Genomic DNA, 16,777 nt, shown 5'->3' on the forward strand with positions numbered 1-16,777 from the left:
ATGGTATTTCAAGTACTCCCACTTTATAGGGCACTTAACTGCCTAAAACAGGATACTGCTGCAGGGAACAGGCACCTAAAAGTGAGGCGCTGTGGCATTTGATGGTTAGATCTAAGTCCTCTCTATTGGACGGACCTAAGCTGTGAAAGGTGCCAAACGTCTCTTCCTAGCTGTGCTGAGCTGTGCCTGCAGTGTCTGGTGGCTGGCAACCATGCACTGCTAAAACAAGCAATGCACTAGTGTGGGACAGCTTTTACATGATTTAAACTAAATTCAGACAGCTAAATAAATAAATTTCAAAAATAAAAATCACAGCTTGGATGTTAAAGGGGGTGTCCTTTAGAATCAGACCCAGCATGCACATCACTGCAAGCACACAAGTAAATGAGAGGTTGGGCTGGTTCCTGGAAAGTCCAAAAGTGCTACGACAGAAATGCAATCCAATAAACTCAATGACTTGCTAACATCAGTTTTGAATAGGGTCAAGGAGTCTGATCCGGAGCTAGTGAAAGGAAAGAGCAAACCCAACCGATCCAGCAGCTCTTTGTATGCCCGATGTGTGCTGCAGTGGCATGGCAGCTACAGAGAATCACCTTGAGTACATTTGCTTCCAAAACTAACAGCCTGTTGGGATTTAACAGCAAAGACAGACAGCTAGGTGCTGGCCATCATGTCTGTGAAACTCAAATCTGATAATATAGTCCCTGCCTTGCCCCTTTTGGTAGGGTCCAGATGCTTTTGCTTCTCCCTGAAATTGGATCTAGCCCAAAGAGTCCACAACAGGCGGGAGATGCCATGTTGACAATGGTTGTTAACAACGGCTTCTCCTTCTCCCTCCTTCAAAAAGTGCTGAAATATTTTGACCAGATGCGTCATTTCCAAAAGTGCTGGAGACCTGAAGGAATGTAGCATTCATTCATTCTTCATGCGTTCAGCAATGGTGTTGAAAACAGATTACTTTCCTTTGTATTTGATAAGCATAACATGTCTGTGTTTATTATGTGGTCCCCTGAGGATTTATTACAGGTTTACAGTTTCATTTATTTGCTTTTTTTGTGCTTGTCAAGTGTAAATACTGGAATAAATACGAAGGCAGTAACAGCTTAGCAGCATTAACAACTTGTTGAAACAAAGTCCAAAAGTTTTCCTTTCTCTCCAGCAAATCCTACTTTTCTGTCCAATTGCCTTTTTTTTTTCAAGTGCAAAGATCATCTTTCTGAAGTATTTTAAAATTTCATTTCTTTGTTGAATGCCAAATCCCCATAAAAGCATACTTTCCCCCTTCATTCACTCAAACTCTTGACAATATTTAAAGTCTCTCCTAATACTATTCATGGCAAAACATTTTCCTGTTTGCAAATTGTAGGTTCCCCCATCCTTTCCATCTAGTCTGCTAAGCCTATTACTACAGGTAGTTTGCTGTAACAGAAATAAGTACAACCATCGCTACACAGGAAAACAAACCGTTCTGTCCCAGCACACACATTCAGGCTGGGTTCAACCCACCGAGCTTTAGCCACGTAACAACAAGGCAATTAGCCCAAGTCAGTCATTTATGTTCCCTCTTTAATCAGTGGGGTGAGATGGGCATCTCCAGCCAGCAGCCCTCCTGCCTATCAGCCAATCATGGCTGCAATCTACATGACCACCTTTGAAGAGACACCTGATTTCTTGGGCAGATCAAGGTAGGTGATACAAATCCGACCATAAGAGCCAAGCTGTACCTTTAATTATGCTATTTCGATCCAACAAAATCAACACATTGCAATGAAATCTCAACCGAAGTGTATGCACCTGGGTCTTACAAAAAAAGGCGTTAGGCAAATCCTCGCCAAACAAACAAGAGATCGCTCAACGGCAGATTTCAAAATTTTCCATGAAGATTACATCCTGCCCCTTTTGGAAACTTGTGTTACATCTATAAATAGTTCAGTGTTTTCCAGCACTGGAAAAAGAGCTGCACTGGGGGAAAAAATAATAAAACTGTCACTTGTCACAGAAACACAAAGTCCACTCTTTCAAGGGGACAACCACTGTGAACAAGGCTTTGAAGAACTGAGCCTTGTCAACTTGTTCTGTACTCTGATTTATGCAATCTTTTGGCCAAATAGTCTTAAAAAAAGGAGCAGACAACAAAAAAGCCTATCATTCATAAAAGACAGCACTGCCGTACGTGTTTCTTAAGTGGCAAAGTCAATGTCAGAGTAGCTGGAGTACTATTTTACCTAAAAACATCATCATTGCCACAGAAACCAGGACAGAAAGACTATAACATGGAAGATTGCCAAAAAGGGTCATTAGATCTGATCTGAATATCTTCAGCTCTTCTAACCCTCCTACATTTCCTAGAGACTCCTCGTAGATATTTTTGGAAATACAAGTCAGTATGCCCAAGGAAGCCAAGAGAGACAGTTGCCCAAATCCTGTAAATTAGGCAATACTGAGGTAAGCAGGTAAGTTGTGCTGTTATCTCAAGCACTCAAACGTAGCGAGTCTGTCCCCACCAACTTGCTCTCAAAATCCTGAGGGCTTATAAAAGAGAGGGAGAAGGGATGGAGAGCATAGATCTTGTGTCTGACATTTTATCCTCCCCTTACGCATCTTCCATGCATGAGTGTTACAGGTAGAGTTGCCTACACTGCTAAATATTGAAAAGGTATTTTTAGCACCTAGGTTGAGAAGAGGTTTCTGCTTCACGTTTGCTTGTCTCCTGCCCAGAAAGTAATTCTGCTCCCAACTTTTAAAGCAGCCATGTTCTCACAACCTTTGTATCAGTCTCACCTGACCCACGAGGGAATCGAGGGGCCCAGTGAAAATGCAAGCTTGAAGCTGTGCTATGGTGCAGTCATTGCTGTCTGTACCCAAAATAACCAGATCAAAGCGAGCTCAGCTATGCCAATGTAGGTAGCAGCTACCGTCATAGGTGTTGTGTGCTATCACAGGCCCCTGAACCCATGAACCCTGAGCAGCCAGCCAGCCAAAATGCCGGAGACAACCCGTCAGCTGCAGGGGTGTCTGGCAGACATGCAGCACACCCCAAGGAGGAGGCAGGAGACCACAGATGAATCTCCCCAACCCTTCCTTGAAGATGCTGGGAGACACCAGGGCCATGCTCTGACCAGACTGCTGGAAATGTGAGGATGCCTGGGTTCCCACGCAAGCATCTCCTAAGGGGCTCACCAGTAAGAGCTCTACCAGAAGAGTGGTGAGCACGTTACCTACCTTCACCTAATGTCATACTTTAAAACCCAGCATTACTTTCCTCAGTCATGGGATGTCTGAGAAAATCCATTCAGCTCAAAATCAGGAGTCAACAATGAAAGGGAGTTTCAAGGTATTAAGTATATACGCTGAAGGAAAATGGACCATTCAATGAGCAAATGTAAAATTATACACTTTATCAGCAGCCAGCCACTTCCTCAGGTATAATACATCCTTGGGATGCTGGGAGATAATGGAAGTATAAAATCCCACTGCTTCATATCACCTAAGTTCCCCACCACTAATTCTACTGCAGGTTTACTACCATCCTAACATCCAAACCTAGAAAACTGTTCCTGTTTTCTAAACAAAGGGTTCTTCTGTCATTACCCTTGACAACAATTCGATGTTTATTCTGTATTTGGCAGTTTGCAGCGGGGTCCACAACCCTAGCCTAAACCAATTCTGAACTGCAAGGAAACGTGTGACCAGAACAACAGAACAAAAGAGGATTCTTCCCAACCTGCAAAGTGCAAGTCAGAAGTAAGAGCACTTCAGTGACTTCTAAGAGGGAAGCAAATCACAAGAAGGGAATGCACCAAGGAAACCAATTCATTAATACACCCTGAAGCTTAAAAGGTAATCAAAAATTATAAAACAATTACTACTCCAATTTAAGAATGGTTATTACAGCTATCTCCCCGCTTGCAAATAATTTGAAAATAGGGGGAAAAAGTTTTCCAGGCAATCCCACCATCATACTTCTCTAAATTTAATTTCTGTCCCTTGAGATTTGATTATCAAGTAAAGCCTAGTAGATCTTTCTCCCCCTCACATCTTCTGTCTCATTCTTCTTACACCTTCTTGTTGTTATCCTAAAGTATTCCTCTTTCCCAGAAATCAACAAGAAAAGCATCAACATTTAGGCAACAAAAAAATAAAATAAAATCATCGGTGCACTGAGCAAAGTGTGTACAAAACCAGCCCAAAACCCCTGTAACCTCAATAAGCCATTTCTCATACCCTCTCAATCAAGGCAACCCAATAGCTTGTACAGAAATCTTAACAAGATGCTGCCGCAAATACAAACACACCCCTGGGTTTTTAAACAGCATTGCTGAGTTTGGGTTTATGTAGGGCTTTGATAGACACTTTTTTTTTTCTCTCTGGGAACCGATTGTGACCTCTAGTATTTACGGTTCAAAGTTTCACTTTGTGGGATGAGGTTAAGAAGTGCCATCTGTGTATGCTTCAACCACCAAGACATACTAAGGTAGAAATACCTTGCTAAAAGCTGTGTAACAAAAAATGGGATTATATAGCCTGCAATGCACACAGACAGAAACAGGGAGACACAAACATTTTTAGTGACAGCTGCGTTGCACAGTAACATTTTCTGAAAGAAGTTGACTAACAAAATAGCTTTTATCTGAGATAAAACATCTCATTTACTTTCTAAAGTGTGCTGTGGTAAACATTTCTTTTTTTTATTACTGGCGATAGCCATTTTAGCAAAGAAATTGCTTATTTACAGTAGCTTGAGCTGCAGATAACTCCCTATTTTATTTATTTCCATGGAGAAGATAACTTTTTACTGAGATAAAAGCTATTTTGTCAGTCAGCCTTCCACTAAATATTTTCCTCTCGTGACCATAGACATTTTCCTGTCTTTTGAAACAAAAATACACCACTCCTATGAAATCCAGGGATGAAGTGGAAGGAAGCACATACAAAAGCAACAAGGCAGCCACAGCCTTTTATCGGCTGGAAGAGATCATACAGCTGAAGAGTTTGAAAGTCAAATTCCTGCAGGCTGGAGGGACACACATCTAAAATGCATCTCACCTATAGAATAGAATATAGAACCTATATGGACACAATAAAGGAGTTAGGTAGCCACAGCAGATTCAAGAGCTACCCTAACTTTAAAATGATGGGCTCTACTCTCGCTTTGCTATTTTAGGAAAATAAACGTAAGTGTTCAAAGCCACCGCTACTAACCATTATGGGTCATCCTTCACTTCAGCTCCACTCAATACACCGAGTAACAAACGGGGCTGCAATCTCACAGCTCGCAGAATCACACCATCTTTCTAACCGAGGTCTCTCATCGTTGCCTCCCTGGTCTTTGCAACCTTCCAGCTGCTGCCTTCTCTCCCCTTAGTGCAGGATGCCCGCAAGAAAGGCAAGTGCTCGAGGCCCCCCAGGAACACAAGCGTGCAGGGTTTGGGGGGAGAGAGGAGCCTCCGCCTGCCCGTTTCCATCATCTCCTACTTGTATAACCCGCAGGGATCCCACCGCAGCCACCTGCAGGAAAGCGTTTCCCTGGGGGGGCACGGAGAGCAGCTTAGGTGCTAACTGCCCCTCACTGACCCCGAGAGCAAGTCCTCGCAGGCAGCCAGAAGCATCACCCCTAAAAGAACAGGTTGTCCTGCAGATCTGCCCCCCAAAACTCACAAGACCGCAGCAAGCCCCACCCGCCCCGCTCCCCAAAGGTGGGGTCACGACACCGCCGAGGCACCCGGCCCGCATCCCAAGCGGTCGCCCCACGCTCGCCCTCCGTGCCCAAAGGTGCCCCTGCACTTACAGAGACACCTTTTCCCTAGAGTTTCTGTTTTCCCTTTGATCTCAAATCTTCTTCACACTCACAAATAACCCCCAATGCTTTGCACCTCGGGCACAGCTGTGGCCTTACCTTTTTATCAGAAAGGCTAAACAGAAGTATTGCATCTTCTGTTACATTTGTATGGAGAAGGCACAGAGCTGGAGATCCAGGACCATTAGCATAATGACTTTTAAATTACAATAATAATGAAGATCCTTTACCAAGCCTTGAGTAAAAAACCCAAAAGTTTATTGCAACACAAATGAGTGCTATCTTAATTTGTATTTGCTGATAGTCAATAACCTCACTGAATGCCACTGGAGATTAAAAGCCAAAGAAATGTAAAAGGCGATACTTGAGCTTGCATGCCCTCAAAAGTGCTTGGGTGTCTATCTCTCACTGCATGAGGAGCACTACCTTCCCAAAATTGTATATTGTACGTTGCATAATGATATTTTACATTTATCTGGGCCACTGAAAAGCTGTAGCATACAGTCAGGTCGGATTTTGTCTGCGCCGGTGAATTAGGCTGGGTTCCCAGGGGAGTCTGCACACACATCTATTGTAACCCAGCAAACTGTCGCTTATGATAAGTGGGACTACTTGCGGCAGCACGGCCAAGCAGGTGCCAGCAGCGTTTGCAACGTGATACCCAGGCAAACTTGTGCAACGCTTGTGCAAAGTTGAGGGTAGCACCAGCCTTCCCCCCCAGCACCCGCGGGGAACGCGGTATAATGTTTAACGTGGGCAAATGCAATGTGACTTGAGCAATGTTTAACCCATTTTTTGACCAGATAAATCCCAATTTGATGTTACTGTGAACATCGCTGTGAACAAAAACTAACTCATTAATGATCCTGTCAATTTAAGCCATATATTTATTAATGACACTAAAAAATCACAGTCTGATCGATTCTTGACCACCTGTTTCAGAAGCCCAGAGTAAAATCCTGCCCCCCTGGAAAGCAAGGGCAGGATTTCAGCAGGGTCCAGGCTTAACCCCAGTTGTTAAAACAAGATAAACCTACCAATGACACATGTGCAGGCATGGGGGTATAAAGCCAAGCTCTGCTTTTCTGTAGGAAAGCCTTGAAGGTACAAAAGGAGAATGTGTCTTTTTAAGGGACCCCTTGGGGCACCCCGGGAGCACATCTGGATTAGTTTCATTCAAAGGGGGTCCAGTTTGTTCACTCAGACAGCTCTGTGCAACAGGCACAGGCAGAAGGGCACCCAGAGACATTCACTTCAGAGAAGACTGACTTCAAAAGCTCCCTCCCAACCCAAAGCAAAATGCTAATACCCACACCACCCACATTCCTCCCTCCTCGGCTTGGGTCGGTTCCTGATGTGCTGGGGGGGCTCGGCCGAGCAGGTACCACGGCCCAGGGCTGCCCACTGTCCCACATAGCTTCTGATGACCTTTACACTGTTAGAGCAAGTTTTAAATGCCGAGCGTGCCGTTCTCAGGTTTTACGAAACCGATTATCTCCATTTGCTTGGTTTTCATGCTTCTTAAAGTTTTGTTTATATGCAGAAGGCCAAAATTACTGTGCTTATTTAAATAATCCCCAAGTCAAATGAAAGAATGCTGCTTTTAGCCAAGTATCAAAGTCTCAAAGTAATTCAATTGAGTAGCGCGACTCCTCACTAGCATCGCACACACTCACATGCCTCCGCAGCGCGACACATCGCTAGGTGGAAATAAGATTTTTATAGCAGCAGTGTTACTTCCGACTCGTATATAGATCAAATTCCCCAAGTTCATAAAGAGCTCAAATCCTTCCCTGACCTGAAGAGCAGCTGTGAGTAGGGCAGGACACTGTGTTTGTCTGGGTTGAGAGGTTAATGGCTACTCCATAGACACGTTTTTCAGTTAACTGGCAGGTCATTTCAGCAGATGATTTGCAGGTATTTTGCAACACTTAGAGATAACCCTGTGGAGTACTTCTGTCTGAGCTGCTTCTCTGTTTTTTTTAAAGATTGCATCAGATAAACCGGAGAAAGCAGGCAGGTGAGACTTTCCTGGACACAGTCACACACTGCCAAACTCTGCCCTTTCAATTTCAAAACAGCAGACTTCTCCAAATTAACATCAAATGGAGTTCAGTGCTTGTCAAAATTATTTTAAAATCCTACCCATAAAAAGCTTTAATCTTTCAAATATCTCAAGACATGCAGCGGACAGCCAGTTTTGATCAACATCACAGCAGAGTTTCAAAGTTCACACCTTCACCAAACATGAAAACGATGCTGGAATGATCAAGATCCTGTTACTTAAGAAAACAGAGGTCTTCATTCCTACCTGAGATATCATCCACTTAAACTGCGTAAATCATTACATCGAGAAAGGAATAGTGCGTATCATCTATTCTTCTGTTCTGAACACTCTCCTCATCTAGTCTAATGAAACGTCTTTTCCAAGCTTCTTGTTCCAAGTTGAGTTCTTATCTTCTGCTACTAGATAAAGAGCTACTGGTTCAGACAGACAATGACCACGCAATCACCTGCACCTTAATCCCCATGTTTTTCTTTAAGGTCACAAGCCAACCGTCTGTTTTTTCTGCAAGTCCTCACAGGACATGGAAACAGCATTTATCAGCTACCTCACAATATTAACTGCCCCCCAGCATTTTGGAAGAAACAGGAGGGGCTTGTCAGGTGATACACCGCAGTAAATTCAACCAGTTCAGTTAATATCACTTTAATTTTCCTAAGCAAAACGGACCTCAAGCCTGCAAACACAAGGGAGAGCACGGCTCGCTCCCTCAAGGCCCTGCTGCACGCCATGACTACTTACGGTAAAACAACTGCTGCCAGGATTATGCCACAGTTTGATTTTTATTTTTTTTTACTACAATCATCCAAAATGAAGCATGTCCCAAAGTGTCATTTTATGTACCTAGTACTTCCAGCTATTTTTTGCAGAAAGAATATAAATATTAGCTCTGGGTCGCAGAGAGAGGCGGCGAGGACTGTATCTGGTTAAACCTCTGAAAGTCAACAGAAGTATGGGATCAGGTCCACAGTAAACTTTAGAGAGTGGCACCTGCAGAGGAAATTACTCATTGCATGATTGATGCCACAATTAGAGGCATAAAAAGTAATTCCATGATAAACAAGCAACCGAGCAGAAAAAGCCTAATATCCTAAGAGCATATATGTGCTCACATAACAGTATATACTGGATGATATCAAACAGTCTTCACACACACAGGGACGCAAATTCTCTTGAGGAAGTTAACAGTATAGTACCCCTCCCTCTCCCCTCCTCTCCCTCCCCCCAACAGTGCTGATTCTCAGGCTGTATTTGGCCAGTATCTGCCCCTAGCTCTACTAAAGCAACTCCAGTGCAATTAGCAGCGTTACACAGCTATTACACAGCCATAACTCATTGCTTTCAGCGTCGCCATTTCCCACAGGAACACATGCCAGCAATGCAAACCAGCGCAGCTCTGCCAGCGTCACATCCACCCGGGCCACACCAGCGGAGAACTGGTCTGAGGTCTAAGGATCTACCAGCCAAACCTCCCGGTATGCAGAGGGATATAAACATGTTCCGTTGCTAAAAAAGCAGAGACACCAAATCTCAACTTTTTTTTTTTTAAAGGAAAAAAAAGAGGGAGGGGAGACGGCATTACAGATACGTGTGCATTCCCTACATCTTTGCAAGTTACATCATTTATTGCCTTTATACGACCACATCAGAAAAGCTTCAGCCAAGGTACCACCTCAACTGAGGGAGTATATACCCTTCCACGCACACTCGTATTTATTTACCCTTGTGATCCACGTTTACTAAACAACTTTAACGCACCACTTCAATCCACAGCACATGGGCTTGATACATTTTTGTGGTTCCTCTCCAAATATTTCACAGATAAATTGCTGCCTCAAGAAACTGAAAGCTGCGCACTAAACTGCAAGTGGGTTATTTCTGCCCATGCCCCCGTACTGGTCTGACAAGCAGAATTACGCGCCTTACGAAGCTCGAACGCTTGCTTACCTGAGACCGATACTTTCATGAGGGCTTCCAGGGGTCTGTTGTTGTCCAGATCTCGACTGAGTTTGAGTTCCCCAGTGGCAGAGTCCAAAAGGAGCAAGTTTAAATCATTGCCTTGCACAAAGGTGTAGGCCAGGCTGTCAGACACATCAGGATCATGAGCTGGGATCTTGCCAATCACACCGGAGGGGAAGCTGTTGGACTTGTTGGTCACATAGTTGTTGAAGAGGATCTGGAAGTCCTGCAGCACGGGTGGGTTATCGTTCTGATCCAGGAGGCGGATGTGTACTGTTGCCCGGCTTACAAGAGGGGCAGAAGTGGCCTGCACCACGATCACATACTCTGTCCGGCTCTCATAATCCAGGTCCATCAGGGCCGTGAGGTCTCCGTTGAGCAAGTCTAGCTGGAAGACCTCAGGGATGTTCCCCTCTACGATCTGGTACATGATCTGGGCATTGGTTCCCTCGTCAGGGTCAGCTGCACTAATCCGTGCCACAATAGAGCCCACGGGGCTGTTCTCCTCCACAAAGATGTCAAATTCATCCTTCTCAAAGACAGGGGGGTTGTCATTGATGTCCAGCACAGTCACTTGGATATCCACAGAAGCTTTCAGTGGTGGGCTGCCCCTGTCCACAGCAAAGGCCCGCAAGCTGTAGACAGCCACATTCTCGCGGTCCAGCTTGCGCAGCGTGCGTATCACTCCAGAAGTGGGTTCGATGTAGAAGTCTCCATCTCCATCGTCACCACCTTGGAATGTGTAGAGGAGACGGCCATTGAGGCCTGAGTCGCGGTCAGTGGCAGACAGCTGCAGGACACTGGTGGAGAGCGGCACATCCTCAAAAACCGAGCCCTGGTAGCGGTCGCGCAGGAAGCGGGGCGCGTTGTCATTGGCATCCAGGATGAGGATCTCGACATAGGTGGTGTCTGATTTTTGAGGGATGCCATTGTCATGGGCTGTAATGGCCAAGGTATAGGAGGCCTGGTCCTCATAGTCCAGCTCCATCAGGGTGGTGATGGTGCCTGTGTCAGGGTCGATGCGGAACTGGGGGATGTTATCATCCAAAATATAAGTGATTCTTGCGTTTTCCCCTGTGTCTTCATCGGTGGCACTGATGGTCACAATAGAGGTGCCAATGGGCTTGTCCTCGCTGACGCTCACTGTGTAGTGGGAGCTCTGGAAGACTGGGCGGTGTGTGTTGGCGTCTGTGACGTTGATGAAGACCTGGACGGTGTCAAAGCGAGTGCCGTCAGAGGCAGTAACTGTGAGCACATACTGCCTTTCCTGCTTGTAATCCAGGGGTAAGGCCAGCGTGATCAGCCCCCCTCCACTCTGACTGGTGATGGCAAAACGGTTCCTGGTGTTGCCACTGGTGATCTGGTAAGTCACAACGCTGTTAACATCCCTGTCCACTGCTGTCAGGGTCAGGACACTGCTGCCCACAGCTGCATCCTCGTTCAGTCTGAGGTGATACACCTTCTCTGTGAAGGTGGGGTTGTTGTCGTTCACATCCAGGACAGTGATGGACACACTGGCTGAGGAGGTCATGACTGGCACGCCATGGTCCCTGGCTTCCACCCCGAAGTGATAGTTCTCCACAGTCTCTCGGTCAAGCTCTGCAGCCACTGTGATCCACCCTGTGCTGTTGTTGATCTGAAAAGGGAACCCCGACTCACCCGCTACAGGGGCACCTCCAGCGGAGGGTGCCATCTCTATGAGTTTGTATTCCAGGCGGGCGTTCTCCCCAGAGTCAGCATCCACGGCCTGGATGTGCAGCACCGAGTAGCCCAGAGGAACATTCTCCAGCACCGTTGCCTGGAAAGGAGTGCTCACAAAGATGGGGGCATTGTCATTCACATCCACGACCTGCACTGACACCATGCCACTGGAGTTGATCAAGGGAGGCCTGCCCCCATCCTGGGCTTTGATCCGGAGCGTGTACTCCCGAATAGTCTCATAATCCAGAGGGTTGATGAGGTCGATGGCGCCAGAGAAAGAGTGGATGTAGAACTGGCCTTTCAGGTTGCCGCTCACAATGCTGTAGTGCACCTGGGCATTGCTGCCCCGGTCCCGATCTGTGGCCTGCACCTGCAGTATCTGGCTGTTCACCGGGGCATCCTCTGGCACCTGGACCAGGTAGCGTTTCTCGCTGAACTGCGGGTAGTTGTCGTTCTCATCCTCGATGGTGATGTGCACCATAGCCGTGGCACTGCGTGGTCCTGGATCCTTGCCCTGGTCATTGGCTTCCACCACCAGGTGATACTCGGAGATCTCCTCGCGGTCCACTGGGGCTCGGGTCCTCACAACCCCGGAGCGCGGGTCGATCTCAAAGACCCCGTCGCCAGCTCCCGGCTCCAGCAGGCGGTAAAGCATGTTGGCGTTGGCTGGGGCATCGCCATCGGTGGCACGGATGGTCAGCACCTCATAACCCACCTCCAGGTTCTCCCGGATGCTCTCCCGGTACTCAGGCTGCTCAAACACCGGCTCGTGGTCGTTGGTGTCGCTGACGGTCACCGTCAGATAGGTGGTGGCCGAGCGGCGGCGCGGGGAACCGTGGTCGGAGGCGGTCACCTTCAGCACGTGGGTGTCCTTCGTCTCCCGGTCGAGGCTGCGGGCGGTGATCACGCTGCCCGTCTCGGCGTCGATGGAGAAGTAGTCGTTGGAGCGCTCGTCGAAGAGTGCCTCCATGGAGTACGCCAGCCGGCCGGCTTCCCCCTCGTCGGGGTCCTGGGCCCGCAGCACGATGACCGCCGTGCCTGCCGGCTCGTTCTCGGGGATGGAGACCTGGTAGCTGGGCAGCTGGAACTGCGGGGGGCTGTTGAGGCTCCGCGCCCACCGCGCTCCTCGCCGCCCGCCGCCCTCCTCCCCCGGCGGCGGGGCGCAGCCGGCGGCGGCTCCGCGGGGCTCGGCGGCCGCCCGCTGCCGGGCGCGCCGCGGGCAGGGCCCACCGGCGCCGGGGGGCCCGCGGGGCTCGGCGGGCGGAGCGCGGCGCAGCGCGGCGCCCGCCGCCCTCAGGCGCCCGGCGGGCGGCAGCGCCGGCGGCTCGGCGGCGGCGCGGCGCCCCGCGGCCCCCGGGGGCAGGTGGAGGAGCGGGGCGGCGCGGGGCGGCCGCAGCTCCCCGCCGCCCGCCGGCGCCAGGGCGCAGAGCAGCGCGGCCCAGGGCACGCAGGCGGCGGCGGACAGCCGCAGCATCTCCGGGGCTCAGCGGGCAGCGGTGCCGGGCAGAGGGCTGCCGCACAATCCATCCACCCGCCGGGCTGCCCGCCCGCCTTCATCCATCAGCCGCCGGCTCGGCCCCCCCTGCCGCCCTCGCCGCCCGGGCGCCGCCGGCCCGGAGCCCCGCGCCCCGTCCGCGGGCAGCGGGCTGGAGAGCTCCAACTTTTCCACCTTAAACTTTGAAGTGAGTTCAAAATGGCTCCTCTCCTCCTCCTCCTCCTCCCACTGCCGCTCCCGAGAGGGTGATTAGCATAAACCTGCCGCTCGCCTCCTTCACCAAAAAAAAAAAAAAAAAAAGAAAATTAAATACCGAAGTCCCCCCCCGCGGCGGGGCCGGCCCGCGGGCGGCGCGGACCACGCGTGGCTGCGCGACACGGCGGAGCCACCCCCTCCTGTCCCGTCCCGTCCCGTCCCTGCCGCCCCGCTCCGCTCCGCTCGGTTCCGCGGCGGCGCTGAGCGGCGCAGGCTGCGCGGAGCGCGGCGGGCGCTGCCCGGGGCGGGGTTTCCTGCCGGCCCCGCCCGGCCCCTCCCGGGCGGCGGCGGCGGCGGGGGCCGGGCCGGGTCCGGCCCCGCGGGGCTCCCTTCCCGCCGCCCAGCGCCTCTCGGCGGCCCGCCGCGGCCCCGCGCCCCGGCAGCCGGGAGAGCTGCCCGTCCCGGCTGGGGGGCTGCGCTGCGTGGAGGCTGCGCCGGCGGCTGGCGGAGCAGGTACCGCTGCCGCAGCCCCGCTGCCCCCGCCAGAAACGGCGCTCCGAGGGGCGGCGGTGCCGCGGGAAGGCGCTGCGCTGCGGCTCGCAGCCGCTTCCCCGCCTTGTAGCCACCTGTCGTCTCGGATCCGTCGCCCAGAACAAAGTTAAACTGAATTTTAATTTTTTGTTTTTGAAAGTTCTCCCTATGGAGGAAAAAAAAAAGAAAAATGACTTTTCAGGGCAAAATCAGCATCTTCTGCCCGACTTGGGGACCGCCGTGTACGCCGGCGGTAGGTTTTGCTGACATGCTCACGCTTTGCTCTGAACCGTGCAAAACAGCAGGTAGGATCCGGAGCCCTGAATGAAAGATTTCTTTGGGGCAACTGCGAATAATTGGAGGCAAGATGCAAACTTCGGTAGTTTGTGGGAAGAAGCAAAGCCAAACCCCGCATGTAGGTGTTGCGCTGGTGATTATAACGTCAATTCTATGAGTTCATGCTAACCGCTTTATACCGCTTTACTTTTTGCTTTTTTCTTTGTAATGTACGCGTCGGAGCGGTGCGCCCAGGCTGAGCCTTCATCCCTGCGGCTGCAGTGGCCTCTTGTGGGTGCGGCGAGAAGGAGGCAGGCAGCGCACCCCGCGCTGCCGGCCCCACAGCCTGCCGCTGTCCCCGGAAAAGAAGATGTGGGGTACCTACCTGGGGTGCACATCGTACCGTCGGTGGCAAACACCGATGCCAGTCCGCAGAGATCTCGCGTACAAGAGCTTTACGTACGAAGAAGACCAGGGGGTGGCGAGCAAAAAGCCGCCAAAGGTTGCCGACTGGGATTTTGCGAAGCGCTGTGCCTTGTAGGAGCCAGAAGGCAACTTTTAGAGCAATCTGTTACTGTCGGCTCAGGCTCTTCAGCACTTAGAAGAAGATCGTGGAAAAACCAGATTGTTTCCACTGCTTTCATCCCCGGAACTGCATTATTGCAAGGGGAAAAAAACCCACCTGGATTATTGCCAGTCTGCCTGTCAGGGGGGAAAAAAGCTTTATAAATTGCAGTTTTGGAAGATGTTTAGCTGATTCAGCTTTACTCAGTTAGATATTTTTTTTTTTAATGGAATTTAGAAGTTTAGTTGGCTTTTCAGATCCTCCGATGAAAATTATAGTCCATGAAAAGGAAGAGGAAAGAAGTAGGTTAAAAAAAATTAAACGTAACCTCCCCTTTATCAGGTTTGAATGGATGTGGTGATCTGTTTTATACTCCAAAAATCAAGCAACTCACTCAGTAGCTGGTTTAAATCATCTCAATATTTACTTGCAATCTGCATAAGAAAACCCTAGTTTAAGTCCATATTTTTCTCATCTCTCTCTACGTTTTCTTGCTGCGACGCTTAATGCCCAAGTTTTGAAAAATAAGCTTTTGTTACAAAATAATCCTTCTCTACAGCTTTTTAAAAGTGAGATTCAAGTACGTGTTTTCAGAGTTTTTATTAGATGAAACAGATAGCAAGAAAAGACAGTTTAAACTTTTTTCCTTTCCATCTTATTGCAACATCCGTGAGTCTGGAAAAGCACGATATTGTAAAGGCATCTGTATGAAACTGATTACACAAAATCCTCCATCCTATTCCTGTTTGTATGACTTGCCCCCTATTTTCAGTTAGTTTTGTGTTGTTTATCTGACATGTTTCACTGTTTTCTCATTAATTGTATAATCCCTATTGTTCCTTTCCCACGTTACACCGCTTGCCATATAATTTTACCGTAAAAATAGATTTCAAATGCAGAATGGTGAATATAGTACTGAGACACAAGGCTGACTTGCCCTAGTGAAAGGAGTGGGTTATTTAACATGTTGGCAACTCAAACCACTTTCCAGACACAGGCAGGGGTGAGATGTCTCATGCCTGTTCCCATATCGCTCCGTACAGAAACGGGTTCACTGCTTGGTCAGAGGTCGGGGTTGGCATGATCTGTTTCTGCTGCTGCTTCTGTGGGTCCAGAAGAGTTGGAGAAGGCAACGGCGAAACTGAACAGTAAGTAAAGGCAACTCAAGTTGGGGAGGAAAATCAGAATTACATGTCTCGTGTTTTAACTGGCAAATTTTCAATGAAGGCTGATCCTTCTAAGCAAATCAGATACTCCCTTTGGGTCTGATTCTGCAGATTTTCTGGTATAAGCTGCCCTTTTCTATAGAAGAAATCACACTGACATCACCATGATGGGCGACATCCATAAAAATATGCAAGTGGGCGAGGTTTTGCCTGACCCTTTGTTTCCTTGGTACCAATCGATGACATATTCATTTCACAGTTCAAAAAATGCTCTGTTTCAACTTGTCCGGGAGTGAAGTATTTCAAGTTTCTTTCCAAAGTGAATTTAAAACAAAACTGAGAAGCTAAAAAAAAAAAAAAGATAGCCTTGTTACTCAGCTCTGTTCAGTGCTCAGCTCTAAAAAAAAATATTATTAAACTTCAAGGGATTTTCATAAAACATTACGTTTACAAGACCAGGGAAGAGACCAAGAATCCTTCCTTAATTTCAACTCTGCTGTGAGATCTGTAGCCCAGAGGAAGAGGAATGCAGAGCTGGGGTTGCCTGCATCTAGATCCGATAACACTTTTTAAGGTTGGGTATGAAGTGATTCACTGTAACATCCATCCCTGCGGAGGAGGTGGTTCTCTGGAAGCAGCCGGAGCTTTTCTCATCTGGGTCCGTCAGTACTTTAAGGAAAGGCTTAAAAATTCATGCTCAGTAATGCTGTGTTACAAATAGTTAACTTTTTTTTAAGAATAAGAGCTGTGAAAAGCTTTTTGTCATGGAATTTGTGAAATCTATTGCAAAAAGGGGATATGCAGCGTGTCCCCCCCCCACCAACCAGTGGTTTTACCTTCTAAACTCATGCTGACGGGGGAGGTTATGCACAAGCAGAAAAATTATCCTCAAATTTAGGCATCCATGTAACACAAAATGTATCTGTACATGATCTCTATATACATAGTGTTAAACATAAATTGATATATGTAACGCATATTCATGACTGCATTTATTTACTTCACAAAATGCACCAGTGCTGCGTTC

At 48.5% G+C, this 16,777-nt stretch overlaps 1 protein-coding gene across 1 annotated transcript in view; it reads right to left on the minus strand.

Annotated features, from left to right (window-relative positions):
* Positions 1-12,507, minus strand: part of CELSR1 (cadherin EGF LAG seven-pass G-type receptor 1) — a 168,427-nt gene extending 155,920 nt beyond the window's left edge. Inside the window, exon 1 of the mRNA XM_059816567.1 lies at positions 9,810-12,507. Within this exon, the coding sequence (XP_059672550.1) occupies positions 9,810-12,492 (2,683 nt within the window). The 5' untranslated portion in view covers positions 12,493-12,507. The remainder of the gene's footprint in view (positions 1-9,809) is intronic.
* Positions 12,508-16,777: the final 4,270 nt, after the last annotated feature.

This window comes from Gavia stellata, chromosome 4 (genome assembly GCF_030936135.1).
Source record: "Gavia stellata isolate bGavSte3 chromosome 4, bGavSte3.hap2, whole genome shotgun sequence".
In the NCBI taxonomy this organism is placed as follows: Eukaryota; Metazoa; Chordata; class Aves; order Gaviiformes; family Gaviidae; genus Gavia; species Gavia stellata.